Source organism: Anabrus simplex, chromosome 1 (assembly GCF_040414725.1).
Source record: "Anabrus simplex isolate iqAnaSimp1 chromosome 1, ASM4041472v1, whole genome shotgun sequence".
Classification (NCBI taxonomy): Eukaryota; Metazoa; Arthropoda; class Insecta; order Orthoptera; family Tettigoniidae; genus Anabrus; species Anabrus simplex.
This window is the reverse complement of record NC_090265.1, coordinates 1,067,876,110-1,067,892,874: the sequence shown is the minus strand read 5'-3', so window position 1 is coordinate 1,067,892,874 and position 16,765 is coordinate 1,067,876,110. Positions and strand designations below refer to the sequence as shown.

The following is a 16,765-nucleotide window of genomic DNA, read 5'->3' as shown; positions in this document are numbered from 1 at the left end:
ATTTCAATTTGATGCCATCTGGCTGTCTGCTCATCAATTTCAACGTTCCGTTTTACTCTAGGCCTACTAGATGGCAGACCGAGTGAACCAAAACTCTCTTGGGCATCTATGGCTGAGATTTAATGAATTTTGTCGGGTAAACACCAAATGTGTCACCAGAGATCTTTTACATGCCAACATAGTACGACATGGAGTGTCGAATGGACTTTTTTCCACCCTTCAAAAATCCGACTACCTCTGCCGGGTTTGAACCCGCTACCTTGGGATCCGGAGGCCGACACTCTACCACTGATCCTTCGAGGTCTTATAACAACCTTTTTATCTTTTACTAATGACGTATGATCATTACCTGTGAAGAGCAATGTCTTAACAAGTGCCGAATAAAACATTGACTGAAGGTTAAATGACAGATCAAGCTCATCAGCACATTGTTGTCAAATATGTAGTTCAAATTAAAAGAAAAACAATGAACCGCCTAGTCTTCATTTACATGATTGCCACAATTAATCACAAGTTCTTAACTTTAAAATTTTAATGGGGGAGGGGGATTTACCCCTCTGCGTACATCCTTGTATCTAAGTATCCTTGAATTTTGAAGGTGCTCCGGTATGAAGCAACAATAATAGCTTTATCAATGACTGTAATGAAGTCTTCAAGCAGAGTTTCCACAGGGCAGATTTGACTATGTATAGATACTTCTTGAATTGCACCACAGTCACAATCAGCATTCTCTGTATAACCCCCATCTTTTCAGTGTAGTCTTGGTTCTCGGCATTCCAGTTCTTATCTTGTTAAGGGGTTTCTGGATAGACCAAGGTTGTAAAGTACGTACTGGAGTTCCCTCTGTTGATGGTGACCTGAGGACTACTTACTATTTCATGGCCATGGGGAGGTTGATTATCATACTCTTGTAAGAGTTTCTCAGTTTTAGCTGTTACTTGCTTTTGGATTAGAGGTAGAGCTATGCTGCAAGTGTGGTGCAGCATCTTGACATTTGATGGTTTGAGGCAGTCAGAAACCGCACGGAACATATCCACTTTCTTGGAATGAGAAAAGTTGATCCATACAGGTCAAGCATACTCGGCTACACAGAAATAAAGTGCCAAGGCTGTAGTTTGTACACTTACTGGATGTGCTCCCCAGCTTGACCTTATTACTATGCATAGTAAATTCTTCCTGACTGTGACCTTCTTAACTTAAAAATGAATACAAAATTTTATTGTTCCACCTTCTCAATACTTAAAATCATTTAACGTTTATCAAAACATCACAATATAATAATAACTGGTACTAGTTTCGGTCCGTTTTTTGGACCGTCATCAGCCTAGCCAGAATTACAAGCAAAAGACATAATCTAAAAATGAAGTGATGTGGATGAACAAGGGAATGGGATGGTGATGGAATGACATACAAAAATAAAAACCTTATACATGTGTTACAATAAATATGATGAGAATATGTTAAAATTAACAGATGAATAAAAGCATTGTGATGTCGTATAAAATCACTTGATGACAAAGTATTAGGTTGACGGTTGAACTCGTGTTGCACACTTAAATTCGAGTGAAATCTTATGTAAGTTCTTATGTTTCTGGAAGGTTCTCGCAGAGGGAATTGTCCAATATGACCAGTACAGACTTGACGAATTGAGAAAGATGGACTCGTTCTATGTAGCATGGACAATTGCTGTTTATTAAAGGTAGTCTCAATTCAGTCAGAACACAATGAACCTTACGCTTTTTGTAGAACAAGTTGCTGGAATGAGTGCAACGGACAGTGTGTGAAGTTTATTACTTTAAATGTGACCTTCTTGCTGACAGAATGACGATGTGCTTTTAAAATTAGAGACCAATCAAGCTGTTGTCTTCTTTCCCAATTGATGTTAAGTTTGTGATTTGTAGCAAGATCCTCAAGTCTTTTAATACTACACTTGATGACTTAGAGAAATTAATTTATATCACTGTTCACCTCCAAAAGTGTACTGGTTAGTATTATTAGCTGTTGTCCTCAAAGGCCTAGGTTTGATTTTTGGTACTCCCAGAAATTTATGATTGGCAGGAGGGCTGGTTAGTGGTCAGAAGCACACACAGCTTACTTCCATGTGGGCGAGTCAATACATTTATTGATTGATTATAAAACTGCATTGATTTTTCATAAATGGTGTTGACTGACTGAATGGTGGGCCCTGAACTGAGCATAATTTCTTATTATTACTTAACATGTTCAGTATCAGATGAATTTTTAAAATCCTTCCCATTGGACCATGATTTTTTTGGTACTAATCTCTTGTTAAATGTGCAAAACTATGGGCTAAAATATAAATATGCATACATGAAATAAAAATGATAAGTTTTTCTGAAATTTGTCATTACAAGTGATTAATTTTATTTTTAAGAATAGTTTTAATATAACATCCACTCCAGAGCTCTGACTTACCCGAGTATAGAATTTATGGCTGATGATGCCTGCGATCACAGGTGAAACATGTACCATTACAACCTTAATAGAATGATTATATCATAGTCATAAAGACTGTAAAGTATTGAATAGGTGGTTTTCAATAAATTAACTGTAAAAATGTTAATAAATTAACATTTGTCATCTTGTCATAGAAATATCCTGCTTGGACCAGCAGTCCCAGCAAAGCAAATTTCCCTCACATTTATAGGAAATACTTTCATTTAGATATTTTCAGATCCTTCTTGCTTCAATAGCTGGTAAGAAAACATCCACGCTGATATAAAATTATTATTGTTCTTTTATGTCATATGCAATTGCACGCTTTAATGCGATCGTTGTTGTATGGTGGCATTTCTGTGTATGGCAGGTATTTAATACTATTGTAACCATAAAAACATCAGAGTGCTCCAAGAGAATAGTTGAAATGGCAAAGAAAATGTCATTAGGTATGGATAGGCATCCCCATGACCCCGTCCAAAAGATGTTCTGGTGGTACCAGTGGTTCGGGCAGTATTCCCATCCCAGATACGCCAAACTTTCTGCAGAGACCCCAGCAGTCGCGTAGCGAAGTCATTTCCATTTAGCAGTGGTCCTCTGGTCTCTAAAAACAATATGTTCAGTGTTTACTCAGTGGTGCCTGCAAGCTGCTGTGGCCTGATGGGAAATTTGGTCGGTGGTCTTAATGCTATTGCAATCATTTAAAGGCTATACTTTCACTTGAATATTTTCGAGTCATTTGTGCTTCAACAGCTGGTAAGATAGCATCTGCGCTGATATAAGATTATTGTTGTTTTAGGTCATATCCAATCACACACTTTTATGTGATCACTGTTGTAGGGTGGTATTTCTATGTATGGCAGGTATTTAGTGGTATTGTGATAATGAAAATGTCCAACCATTCCAAGAAATGACAATCCACTGCCTGTATTCTTTCCAATCATTCGACCGGATCAGGAAAATAATGAATAAAACCCCCATCTAGCGGCGAGGATAGGAATTGTGCCAGCTGCCGAAGCCTGTCGCACTCCTCTGGAGCAATAATTAATGACTGTCAGATGAAATGAAATGATACTGGAATGAAAGATGACAGGGAAAACTGGAGTATCCGGAGAAAAACCTGTCCCGCCTTCGCTTTGTCCAGCACAAATCTCAAATGGGGTGATCAAGATTTGAACCGCGGAACCCAGCATTGAAGAGAGCATTCCAATAGAATAGTTGAAAGGGCAAAGGAAATGTTACCAGATATGGATAAGGACCACTGTGGACCCGTCATAAATATATTCCACTGGGACCAGCAGTTCAGGCAATATTCTTATTCAATGCCCACAAACAAAAATTCTTTAAGAATTAAAAACCAAGAACTTGTAAGTCAATATGGAACCGCCATGAAGTTTATTGTTTGCAATATTCTCATTCCCATCTCAAACGTACCAAATTCTCCACAGTCATTTCCATTTAGCAGCAGCCCTCTGCTCTCTAGGAAACAGGAAGTTCAGTGTTTACTCATGTCGTGGCCTGACGGAAAATTCAGCCGGGGGTCCCAACAGACCGCTCTGGCGCTAAGCGTATTAAATAAAAATAAATTCAACATACTGTAGTACAAAATAAAATATCATCCGTTACAAGGGCAAAAGCGTTTCATGTATTAGTTTCAAAAAGTGTGGTCTCAGCTAACTCAACTCATAAGTAAAACCACACTTTCAGCCCTGATAACATAAAAAGCTATTTCATGACTTCAAAAAATGTTTCTGGTTTTATGTCCCATGGTTTTTAGAGAGATAGAGGTGCTGGAATTTTGCCTAACAGTTGCTTTATTTGCCAGTAAGTCTATTGACATGATGCTGATGTATTTCAGCACCTTCAAATACTACTGGATTGAGTCAGGATCGAACCTGACAACTTGAGCTCAGAAGGCTAGCACTCTACCAATTGAGCTACTCAACCTGGCTATGTGTTCCTTTGCTATGTTCCTATCTTTCTACGGGTATGACACACGTTAGTGTTGGTGAGATTTCATACTAATTTCTGTTTTAAACACAAGATCATAATGGTTTTAAGGTAAATCAAGAGTAAAATTTGGTGACCGTCTGTAAATATTATTATAAAAACATCACCCGTGACCATATCACTGCAGACATGGCATTGTGCTTGAACTTGTCTTTTGTTACCTGTTGAGGTCCAGGGCTGATACCGAGGAATGTTGAGTACTATGTCTGTGAAGTCTGAATATCTTTGTCCATGACTGGTGTGGATAGTTCAAAACCAGAAATGGAGGTGAAAGGTGTACAATAATGCTTTATTTCACAAAATAACACATGACCCCTAGACCAATAATACTACTGATTAACTAATTATGGGCACAAGTCTACAACACGCCCTAATGCAATGTCGTAATATGTTCTACTTACAAACAAGGTATATCTATAATGAATGAAAGCAAAGGACATCACAAGAGATAGTTTCTACATTTTACAACTAGAAGACTTCATAAAATGCAGTGATCAAGGAAAGAAAGTCGTGAGTGATGTATATATATGTTTAAATGTTTTAATAATAATATTATTATTTACTAAGGATCACCGAATTTTACTCTTAGATTTACTTTACCTTATCTTGTATTTTAAAAAGAAATTAGCATAAAATTTTATCAACATTAATGTGTGCAGTAACCCTTTCTATGACTTGTCACCATCACTGAAAATTGTAGACAAGATACTAAATGTTTCACTTGTACAAACTAAAGGTATAATTTATCAGCTGTCAACACAATGGCATCAACCTCACTCTGGCCATCAATGTCATGTAAAACAAGAGTGATGGACGGACTTCCCCTAGAAAATTTCTTCATAGGACTGGCCAATTAAAGGAGAACACAACACAAAAATCAAGTTGCCTCAGAATCAAAGAGTGTATCGGACAGTATTCAACTATATATTTGCTTTTGCTGTGCGCCGCTCCGCAGGCCGGTGAACTAAGGAAACATGAGTCGCTGTGACGTCACTGCGCTGTAAGCGCTGAGCGAGCCATCCAGTTGATTACAGCAGTACGCGCTCAGCCGTTCTTCTGTTTACATGAAGTGTTGTTTATTATAATAGTGCGGTGTCTGTCGAAATGCCTTCCTGTAGTGTGTACGGCTGTAAGAACGAGTAGAAACCAAAAGTGTAGAGAGAAAGAAATACATTTCCATAGGTTTCCAAATTGAAGTAAGTCGCCTCGAAGGTTTAGCAGTTGGGTACAATTTTGCAAGAGGAAACACTTTTCTCTCGGTAAGGGAGCTATTGTGTGCTCAGTGCATTTTAAAAATACAGACTATGATGAAACGCAACGTTTGAAAATGAAGGTGATGCCTACGGAAAAGCTGCAAGGTCCGAAATTGAAGCCAGGGTCTGTTCCTTCAATAAGATGTCTGGCGTCGACAGATGGAGATACTTCTCAGGCAGGAATGCTCATTCATACGGAAGCCGCATCACAAAATACACCGTGGAAGTACTCATCAAAAACTAAAAAGAGCAGGGAGTTTGTTGACACAGTATTAAACGAAAGTGATAACGATAATGATGTACACGACGTTCAGAATGATATGAGTGAAAATATTTCACCAGACAGACACGAATGTAGTGTAGAAATACAGTGTGAGTTAGGAAGTGAAATAGCTAGAAAATACTTCGACGTTGCAACTTCCGGCACAGCCTTGAACAGTGACATAATGGGAGAACAGTTGAATGACAGTTTCTATGAACTAGATGAAAGTGACAGTGAAAGTTATATTAGTGATACTGATAACGAACACACTCAGGACGATGTACATATTACAGGTTATTTCTTTGTAGCGGGGTCAAGTTTGCTCACACTCTCTGAAATTTGTTACATTTGTAAAAGTAAAGTGAATAACATTTCACATTACATTAAAGGGACTATGTTGTGCGTAAAATCACTTTGCAATTGTGGTAATAAAGTCCGTTGGTATTCTCAACCTACGGAAGGAAAGAAACCGGAAGCAAATGTCCTATATCATCAGTATTATTGTTGTCAGGCATTCTGTTTGAACCTTTTCGGTCATTCTGCAAGTCCTTACAAATGATGTCACGAACTGTATATGATAAAATTATTCATAGAGTGTATGTATGTTCAGTCTTCAGCCCTAAGGCTGGTTGGATCCTCAACAGCTGTCATAGATGGCCTAGGCATCACTGAAGAGGCGTACTAGGGAAATGAGGAGTGAGGTAGTTTCCCGTTGCTTTCCTCACCGAGCCAGAAGTTGCTATTACATATCAGTCGGCCAAGCCCACTGAAATGCATGCAACGACCGGCCCTATGAGCAACATTTTCATACCATTCATAGCAGGGACTGGCTGTACAAGGAATGGCATTACTAGCATCGCTCATACCTCAGTCACTTTCATATTGTCAAAGCCAAGGATAAGACAGAGACAGATCAATGAAAGTAACAAAATTGCTCTAGCCCATACCAGAGGACATAGTGCACTGTAAACACTAGGTGCTGCCAGCAAAAACGGGCCCGATAGTGGAGGGTGCTTGGGATCAAGAAAGGACTAATTGTTTGAAAAGCAGTGCCAAACCCATTTGGTTAGCCGGAGATGGCCAGTACGATTCTCCCGGCTTTTCAGCCAAATATTTAGTGTATTCACTAATGGATATAAATACAGGCCGCATAGCTCATTTGGAAGTTGTTCAGAGAGTGATTGTGAAAGGTGATCTTGAAAGGGCTGCATGTGAAATCGCGATGAGGAAGATTGTACAGGAAGAAAATTGTAATATAAAACTCTTCTTTTCCGATAGACACAAAGGAGTAAGGTATTTACTGAGAACGCTGTATCCTGATATTGAACATGAATTTGATGTTTGGTACATATCAAAAAGTCTAATGAAAAAGATGAAAGCTCTTGATAAAAATCATCCAGAAGTCCAAGCGTGGAAGGCCAGTATAAATAATCATTTATCGTGGGCAGCACAAACATGTAATGGAAACAGTTCTGTGTTAATCGATAAATTTATGTCAATTTTGCACCACGTAAATAACGAGCATAAGTGGTTAGAAAACGGTGAATGGAAATCCTGTGAGCACGATACTTTATAATGTTATTTGCTTTACGTCCCACTAACTACTCTTTTACGGTTTTCGGAGACGCCGAGGTGCCGGAATTTAGTCCCGCAGGAGTTCTTTTACGTGCCAGTAAATCTACCGACACGAGGCTGACGTATTTGAGCACCTTCAAATACCACCGGACTGAGCCAGGATCGAACCTGCCACGTTGGGGTCAGAAGGCCAGCGCCTCAACCGTCTGAGCCACTCAGCCCGGCCACGATACTTTAACGGAGGAGGAAGAGAGAAAGAAAATGTGGATTAAAGGAAATTCAAATTCATACAAACAAGCTTAGGAAACTCTTACATAATTCTACTGTTTTAATTTCATTTTTTCATTTACAACTTGAAGCCCACATAGGTGCCATTGGGTTATGGAAATGTGTTCCTTATGGTGTTAACACATGATGGTATGACAACTCTGTTCTTTTTACCAATCACAGTCCATGACTTTACCCACGAAGTGAACCGTTTGTAACAAATAAAACGCCAAGTTCTATTTGATGGACTTAAAGCTGTTAGTAAACGTTTCCTTGCCATGTTCTTTGTTTTTAAGTTCACGTTATGCCTTGTCATTGTCAATACTTCACGGTCTAAAATAAGCCCAGTAAACAAAGGATTTCTTGTTATACACATAAATTTCTCAGATTTCACTGCTTTTACATTGTCTAATTCACAACAGCATACACTTTCTTCATCCTTATCCATGATGGTACACTCATTACATTTACACCAAATTCGCGTGCCGGCACGGCCTGTAGGGTTTAGCATATCCATGTCAAGATCGCTATCTGAATGGACATCAGCAAACTTAGTTTGTTCTGGCTCATACTGATACGGACGAATGATATTATAAATAAATAAAAATGAGCCCATTAACACTGGCAACAGAAGAACACGGCAGTAGCAGATGGAGTGCGGGAAAAGACTGCGCAAGTTTACTCCCAGCGTCAAGGCTGCCAGGTAGACTCTACAGCGCAGTGACGTCACGACCAGTTACTACCTCCGCACATAACTTGAGAATGGTTGGACATAGAGGCACCGGATTAACGGCACTGTTATTACATTCCCATAATACATATTTAGCAATGAATAACGAAATATGTGTTTTTGTGTTGTGTTCTCCTTTAAGGTAGCATGTTCAAGTTGCGATAAAAAAAACTTTTTGATTAAAAGGATGTCAGGCAAGTTTGCCCAGGGTAGGAAAGTTTACAGTATACCAATAAATGCTCAAAACAGTTTTAATATTTATATTTGGTATTATAGAATTTGTAACGAAACATTTTACAGAATAATATCAGTAAGTTGAGGTTGGTGTGATTTATGTGACCTTTGAGCTTCTACACAAGCTTTTTGTGCTTTTACAAAAGAAACTTTCATGCAATAGCACCCTGGGTACATAAATAGATGTACGAGTATAGCAAAAATTGAACACGTAAACACTTGCGAATGCATCTCATACAGACGACTAACAATGAATATAAAATGACTAGTGTACACAGTAAAACACAGTGACACAAGATGATGGTATTTTATAGATGAGAAATAATGACAAATATACATATATGCAAGTGATTACAGATATATTTGCAATGTCCAATTAGAAACAGATTAGCCTACCTTACCCTTAACAAGTTTCACATATATTACATATTTGTATATACAAGAAGACTGCAAATTATTAAGGTTGTATTCACTGCATGAAATAGCAAATCAATGGAGAGATACATCTTAACAAATTAAAACAATCGTTTTTATGATTACATAACACATGACATAACACCCTATAAGCTATATCTCCATCAGCCGTCATGTCTCCTTCCTTTCGTCTTTCCTGTCTGATCTTACTTCTGCAACTCTCATTCTCAACAAACTAGAGTACAATTTTGTAAGGCTACAAATCTTATAACAACAAATCATCAAATACCCACAGCTTCATATGGAATCCAAATCACAGGGAAATAACTTCCCATTTTGAAAATTATGTATGTACTGGACAATCTCTGATCAATCTAATTAGTGAAAAGCTACTGCAGCAATATCAATGAGCTATCACACTCACCAACTCATTTTCTGCTGGAGGTGATCATAGTCACTTAGGTCAAAACAAGATCTTCAGTCCATAACTCGTGTTCTCTTCCAACTGGCATGTGGTTAACGAACACTACTGTGGTTATTTTACAAATTTCCCTAACTCTTTATCTCTGCAAAATTTATAACTGCAGTTAACACAAAGTTCAGGATCTTCCTTTCATAAATAAAAATGGTGTTGATTTTACCATTATGTATGCTTGTTTTACCTAATCTAGCTAATGTCAATCTGTCTCCATCATGTCATATTGAGAAAAAGAACTCCATAATAAGACAGGAAAAGATGTAAATGTTCATAATACAGGGTGTTTCAAAAAGAATATACATATTACAAAGTAATATTTTGTCCAAACTATCGATCGGTGCGCCTCGGCTCGGCTATTGGATAAACGAATACATAGTCTATTTTATATTAATAGCTGCTAGATGTCAGTTGTCTTCTGTTTTGCTTGGTAACCGTCATATACTTAAAACCGCTACCCTGCAGCAGAAATCATTTTGTGTTCTTGAGTTTGCACAGTGCAATTCCGTGATTACAGTGCAAAGACGTTTCAAATTGAGGTACCAAACTGATCCTCCAAGTGAGTGGAACATTCACAGATGGTATCGACAGTTTGCAGATACAGGATGTGTATGTAAAGGAAAGAGTCCTGGCCGCCCTCGTGTTCCTGAAGAAAATGCACGAATTGAAATTGCTTTCCAACGCAGTCCTTCAAAATCAACTCGTCGTGCCAGTCGGGAGTTACAACTGCCTACAACAACAATTTGGCGTGTTTTGAGACGTCGGTTGGTTATGAAGCCGTACAAGTTACAGCTGTTACAAGCTCTGCGTCCTGATGACAAACTCAAATGTGTGGCATTTTGTAACGAGATTCTTGATGCTACTGACAATGATAACACTTTCGCACAACGCTTCGTGTCAATGTGTTTTGTGCGATATCTTGATCATCTGTTTATGGCTCATTCTTCTTTGATGGGAACACGGTAACGGTCAGCAGTATCTCGCTATGTTACAAAACTGGTTGTTTCTGAGGCTACACAAAGACAACTTCATTTTTCAACAAGAAACCCCCACACTGGAGTCGCCAAGTGCGTGAATATCTGAATGAAACTCTACCGAACTGTTGGATTGGTCGTCAAGGAGCTGGCGACTTAGCATGTCTCAGCTGGGCTCCACGGTCACCGGATTTGACACCGTGTGACTTCTTCCTGTGGCGTTTCATTAAAGACAACGTTTATGTACCACCACTCCCACAGAACCTGGAAGAGTTGAAGAACCAGATCCGTACTGCCATAACATCAGTCACGAAGGATATTGTTGCCCGAGTATGGGAGGAATTTGAGTATCGATGTGATATTGTTCGTGTCGATGATGAAGGACATATTGAACATCTGTAATCAGAACCTGAGAGGTTTGTAAATATGTGTGTAAAGTTTCATATTTGTATGTCTTCCAGTTTAATACATATATGCATTCGAAATATGTACGTTCTTTTTGAAACACTCAGTATATGATCATGACAGACCTTTTTATCAGAAAAGTAGGTTCAAGAGGACGATGTATGGAGGGGTTTGCAACATTGTACAGATCATATAGCCATTCTGGGTGATGGTAGGTTCAAAACTCACCATTGGCAGCACTGAGGATGGTTTTACAGGTTTATCTATTTTCACACCAAACAAAGGCCACTGCTGTACCTTAATTACAGCCATAGCAACTTCCTTCTCAGTCGTAACCCTTTCCCGTACCATCATCATCAGAAACCTATATGAGTTAGAGCAGCATTAAACTTCTAGCAAAAAAAAAGACGTACAAAGAACCAATAGATCCAAACAGACTATTAAATTCAAAGATTATTTGAGTTTCTATGGCAGCATATTATAAATTAGCACATTACTTGACCACAATACATTCTGTATTCAAGGTACATCTACTCCCTTAATCATTTCTAATATTATGACTGGAATAACATGGGCCAACATAACAGCATGAAACTATGGAAGACTGCAGATTGGGTCATAATCTCAAGAAATCAATTACACAAACTTGTAGATCTATGAAACTGTTCATGTGGTGATTCTTCTTCTTCTTTCTTGATGTTTATGGCCTCTCTTACTGTTACCCATTTACAATACTTGTTGATAGAAGTAATCACTCGAAAAAATATTGATCCGTAACGCACATAGAGAAGAAATCTTACTTATATGCAAAAAGATATATAGACATGTTGTAAACTGTCTGTATTGCCGATATATTCATAGATCACATACGAAATGATATTGCTCACGGTTCGGATGGAAGCAGGAGTCTGATGTTAGACAAATGAAATACGAAGGTTTACAAAATCAATTGAACGTCATCAAGGAATTAATAACATGTATTTTTGTGGGGGAGAGGTCTGATAACAAACAGGAAATACTAGTAGAGAAAGGAATTTTCATCCGTGTGAGACTGGTGAATAATTTACGGCGGATGTGGTGATCTTAGCTACAAGATCTCCAGTTTTACATGGAGTACAAACTACAGGGAGATTTAAATCCCACACATATTCGCCAGGATTTGAATCTTTGCTTGCCTTGACAAGTACTAGTGATTATGTCAATGAGCTATCGTACCCTTTTCAGATGATAATCTCTATCATCAAGCAGTACAAATTAGAATTTTATCTTCATATTACCTATTACCAGCTTACAAATCAGTGCAAAGGCCTACATTAGGAAACAATTCTTGCCGAGCGTGAATTTAAGTTAAATTCTCTTCATCTGAAAAGTCTTGAAGATCTGAATCCAGAAATGCTTATCTCAGTCTTCCTATATACATAGTGAGGCAAAACCATAAGTCTTTTACGTCTTCATGGTAGAACTAAAGCACTGTCCCATCGCTATTTTGAAACTTTGGATGTAGAAATCTTATAAATCTTACCTTGTATGACACGTGGGAGAAAGAGAAGTGTTCACTGCCAATGCTCGAGATTCACCACCCAACACTAAATAGTTACTTTACTTTCATGGTAAAATGTAATAAAAAGTATAACATTTGGGAAAGTAGGCAGATGAAGGAATGCTGCTAACATGGTGTCGTTCACATAATTCAATACAGATACTCATGTAGATGCATGCCATAGCCAACAATGCTGCAACAAGAAATAATGATAGGGGTTGTGCACCAGGAGATACTAAAGGCCTGTATGCTGCTTTGCAGCCTATCCACGTGGCTTAAGTCCACGGACCCCCTGTCCTTGCTGTGCAAATGTGGTCTATCCAGACTAATGGCCTTGTTGCCGCACCTAACCAAAATTTGTCAATCTCTGGTGTTCTGCACACGGACAAGAAATAAGGCTAATTCAAGCAACGCTGACCAGCTGCATCTGGGACTTACATGAACAGATGATAGAATTGTCCAAGCAAGTGATGCAGCCACTAAGAACAAAAGAGTGTTCTATGTGCCTAGTGCAGTGCACTCTGGAATAGTTACTTGAAGGGACGGAGCTCTAGTTCTCCAATATTGATTTATATTTGTGCATCAGAATTTCTTCCAGACTTGTTTTGGAAGAAATGCTCTCTCTCACTCATACAAGTATTCTGCATTCATGTCAAACTGAAATACATATGGAAAAGTTCAATAATCTACACACTGTATAGGCTAAACAAGATGCCAACATGAATTTAAAAATATAGATTAAACTCTGAAACATTCTCCAAAATCGAGCAGTTTTTGTAAACCATCTACCCCAACACCAAGAGGCATACCAACACTGTACCATAGAAAGTAAAGTTAGTCATCTAGGCCTAGGTTCAATTGAAAACTGATGACGATGATGCTAACATTAAAAATACGGATCATACAATGAAATAGTTGCCAATACTGAGTATCCTCTGCACTGGACGTAAACATGCCAAAAAGCATTATCACAATGAAAGTAAACATTGTCCTTCCTGCACAACCCACATCAATCCCAGAAATAAACTAGAACTACGAAGAACTCGTAAAATACAAGCAATGGCAATCTATGTAGAGATGAACATCCTTAAAAATTTTCGATCGTTGTATACATAAACATCATATTTCATAAAAGACAACACCTCTTTTTCTTATTACCATCTTTCTGTTTTCTGCGCTTGTCACGTACACGTTGTTCTTTGTCCTTTCTAATCTCCCGCACTAGAGTATAAAATGCATCGTCCACGCCCATTCGAGTTTTGGCAGATGTTTCGATAAAAGGAATGCCATACTGTTTGGCGATTTCTCGAGCCTGACTGGTATCCACTGCCCATGACGATAGGTCACATTTATTTCCCACCAAGACCATCGGCACTTCTTCTGCATCTTTAACTCTTTTGATCTGCTCCCGATAGGTACCAATATCTTCGAACGACTTCGCGCTGTTCACAGCAAAAACCAACAAAAAACCTTCGCCGGTTCTCATATACTGATCTCTCATAGCACTGTACTCTTCTTGCCCTGCTGTATCTAAAATGTCCAACAAACAGGTCTCTCCGTCAATTACAACTTGCTTTCGGTACGAGTCTTCAATAGTGGGGTCATACTCGTCGACAAAATGGTTCTGTATTAGTTGAATAGTTAGGGCACTTTTTCCGACGCCTCCAGCCCCAACAACAACTAATTTGTACTCCGTCATTTTCAGAATAACACAGAACAATCTGCAAACTTCAGAAATTGCTGATAATACCACTACTACAGTTCAACTCCACCATTTCAATTACTCCAAACGTCACTTAATCCGGGGAAAATCACACAGGAACCAACTACACATGCACATTATGGCTGTAACAAATCTTAAGATGAGCTATTTCGTCTGCAAAATTAATTGGATACCATTAGATTATAAAATCTAAATTTATCACACCACAGATATTACAACAGAAAGTCACAACACCACATAAAAAATACAACACAAAACGCCATCTGGTTTCATTACTCCCACAGAACAAGGAATAAACAAAGGAATAACGAAAAATGTGAACATTAGGGCTGTGCAACGAGCTAGAAAGAGGACTATAGAGTGGCTATTGGACCGCCATATTTGAATCTACTTGAAAGGCACGTCCGCCATATTGTAAGCGATCAAATCGAGTGGGCGTGTGTTGAAGCAAGTACAGAAGCTGCGGGAATAAATACAGTTTCACAGTTTTCTTTATTAGAGAAGCAGTCAAAGGTGCATAATGCCTGTTTAAAAGGACATTAAAAATGCAAGGTACAGACTACATACTTACATATTGATTTTTTTTGCTATTGGCCTTACGTCGCATCGACACAGATAAGTCTTATGGCGACGATGGGACAGGAAAGGGCTAGGAATGGGAAGGAATCGGCCGTGGCCTTAATTAAAGTACAGCCCCAGCATTTGCCTGGTGTGAAAAGAGTAAACCACAGAAAACTATCTTCAGGGCTGCCGACAGTAGGGTTCGAACCCACTATCTCCCGAATACTGGATACTGGCAGCACTTAAGCGACTGCAGCTATCGAGCTCGGTCTTACATATTGTATAAAGAAAGAAAATTAGTGCATTTCCAGTACGGTGGCCCTAATAACAATACATATCACAATAGTACATTGCCATTTAACAAATTTAGACCTACATGCAGGGAATGAAAATATAGAACAGAAAACCTTGAACAAAGTAATAGAACAACATCGAGAAATAATTCATATAACTTTAATGAAAATGAAAACCTACAACCTGTTTTCCAGTCATTGACCGGATCAGGGTTGTAATGAATGAAGCAGATATAGGCTGTTAGTGCGATGGGGTCGCCACTCCCAAAGTGATTTATTAATGACTGATGGATGCTATGAAATGAGAATGGAGAGTGTTGCTGGAATGAAAGATGACAGGGAAAACCGGAGTACCCGGAGAAAAATCTGTCCCGCCTCCGCTTTGTCCAGCACAAATCTCACATGGTGTGACCGGGATTTGAACCACGGTATCCAGCGGTGAGAGGCCGACGCGCTGCCTTCTGAGCCACGGAGGCTCCGATAACATTAATAATAATAATAATAATAATAATAATAATAATAATAATAATAATAATAATAATAATAATAATAAATCCTGGTATTTTGCCAGTTACCTGGATTTGGCATTTGTATGGATTTAGCCTAACTCTACGACCGGATGCCCTTCCTGACGACGACGCCAACCTTAGGTGGAGTGATGTATTTACTATTACGTGTTTCTGTGGTGGTTTGTAGTATGTTATGTTGTGTGGAGATGACGAAGATTATCCAGTCCCCGATCCAGAGGAATTAACTGTCAACAACCCGGTAAAAATCCTCAACTCGGTCGAATCCGGGGCCCCCTGAACCAAAGGCCAGCACGCTGATCACTCAGTTGCCGGACACAAGGCAACTTGGCAGGTTCGATCCTAGCTCAATACGATGGTATCTGAAGGTGCTCAAATCCCTCAGCCTCGTGTCAGTTGATTTACTAGCACGCAAAAGAACTCCTGCGGGACTACATTCAGGCACCTCGGCTTATCCGAAAAAGTAGTTAGTAGGACATAAAACTAATAATAATTTACGAAAAATAAGTATTTGTTCACATTTTTTTTTCAAAATGCTGGGGAAATGTGCACTGTAGGATACAATGTAATAATAAATAGTGTTATTAGTTTTTCATCCTACCAAGTACTTAGTACGGTTTTCGGAGAAGCTGAAGTGGCGGACATATGTCCCGCCGGAGTTCTCTTACGTGCCAGTAAATCTACTGATAGAAGGGTGACGTATCTGAGCACCTTCAAATACCAAATGTGCCAAATTAAGCTCAGAAATCCAGCGCTCTACCGTCTGAGCCACTCAGCCAGGCAGGATACAGTTTATCGTGTCTGGCTGTCTGGTCAGTTCCTACAAGAAAATAAAAGTAGGCCTACCCTACACGAGCTGGATTATGCTACACAGGCAACGTAATTCTGCTAATCGCCCATAACTGTGTACTTTAGTAAGAAAATCTTATTTGAAATCTGATTATATTCTTCGTGTTTTTTCTACAATTTGTGCATTTGCTTGCCACACACGTAGAGAGCATAATTTATTCGATCTAATCTATTAAAAGTAACGCATCTTAAGCGGAAGAACGGCGCTTAAACTAT

The 16,765-nt window shown here is 38.8% G+C and overlaps 1 protein-coding gene across 1 annotated transcript; it reads right to left on the bottom strand.

Moving 5' to 3' along the window:
* Positions 1–8,800: 8,800 nt before the first annotated feature.
* Positions 8,801–14,596, bottom strand: Ras85D (ras-like protein 1). Its single transcript, XM_067137131.2, has one exon. It carries the CDS (start codon positions 14,293–14,295, stop codon positions 13,723–13,725), a length of 573 nt encoding a protein of 190 aa, XP_066993232.1. The 5' UTR covers positions 14,296–14,596; the 3' UTR covers positions 8,801–13,722.
* Positions 14,597–16,765: the final 2,169 nt, after the last annotated feature.

Bases quoted from the DNA above. Each gene is read 5' to 3' on its own strand.
- Ras85D (XM_067137131.2), bottom strand. From the start codon at position 14,295: ATGACGGAGTACAAATTAGTTGTTGTTGGGGCTGGAGGCGTCGGAAAA.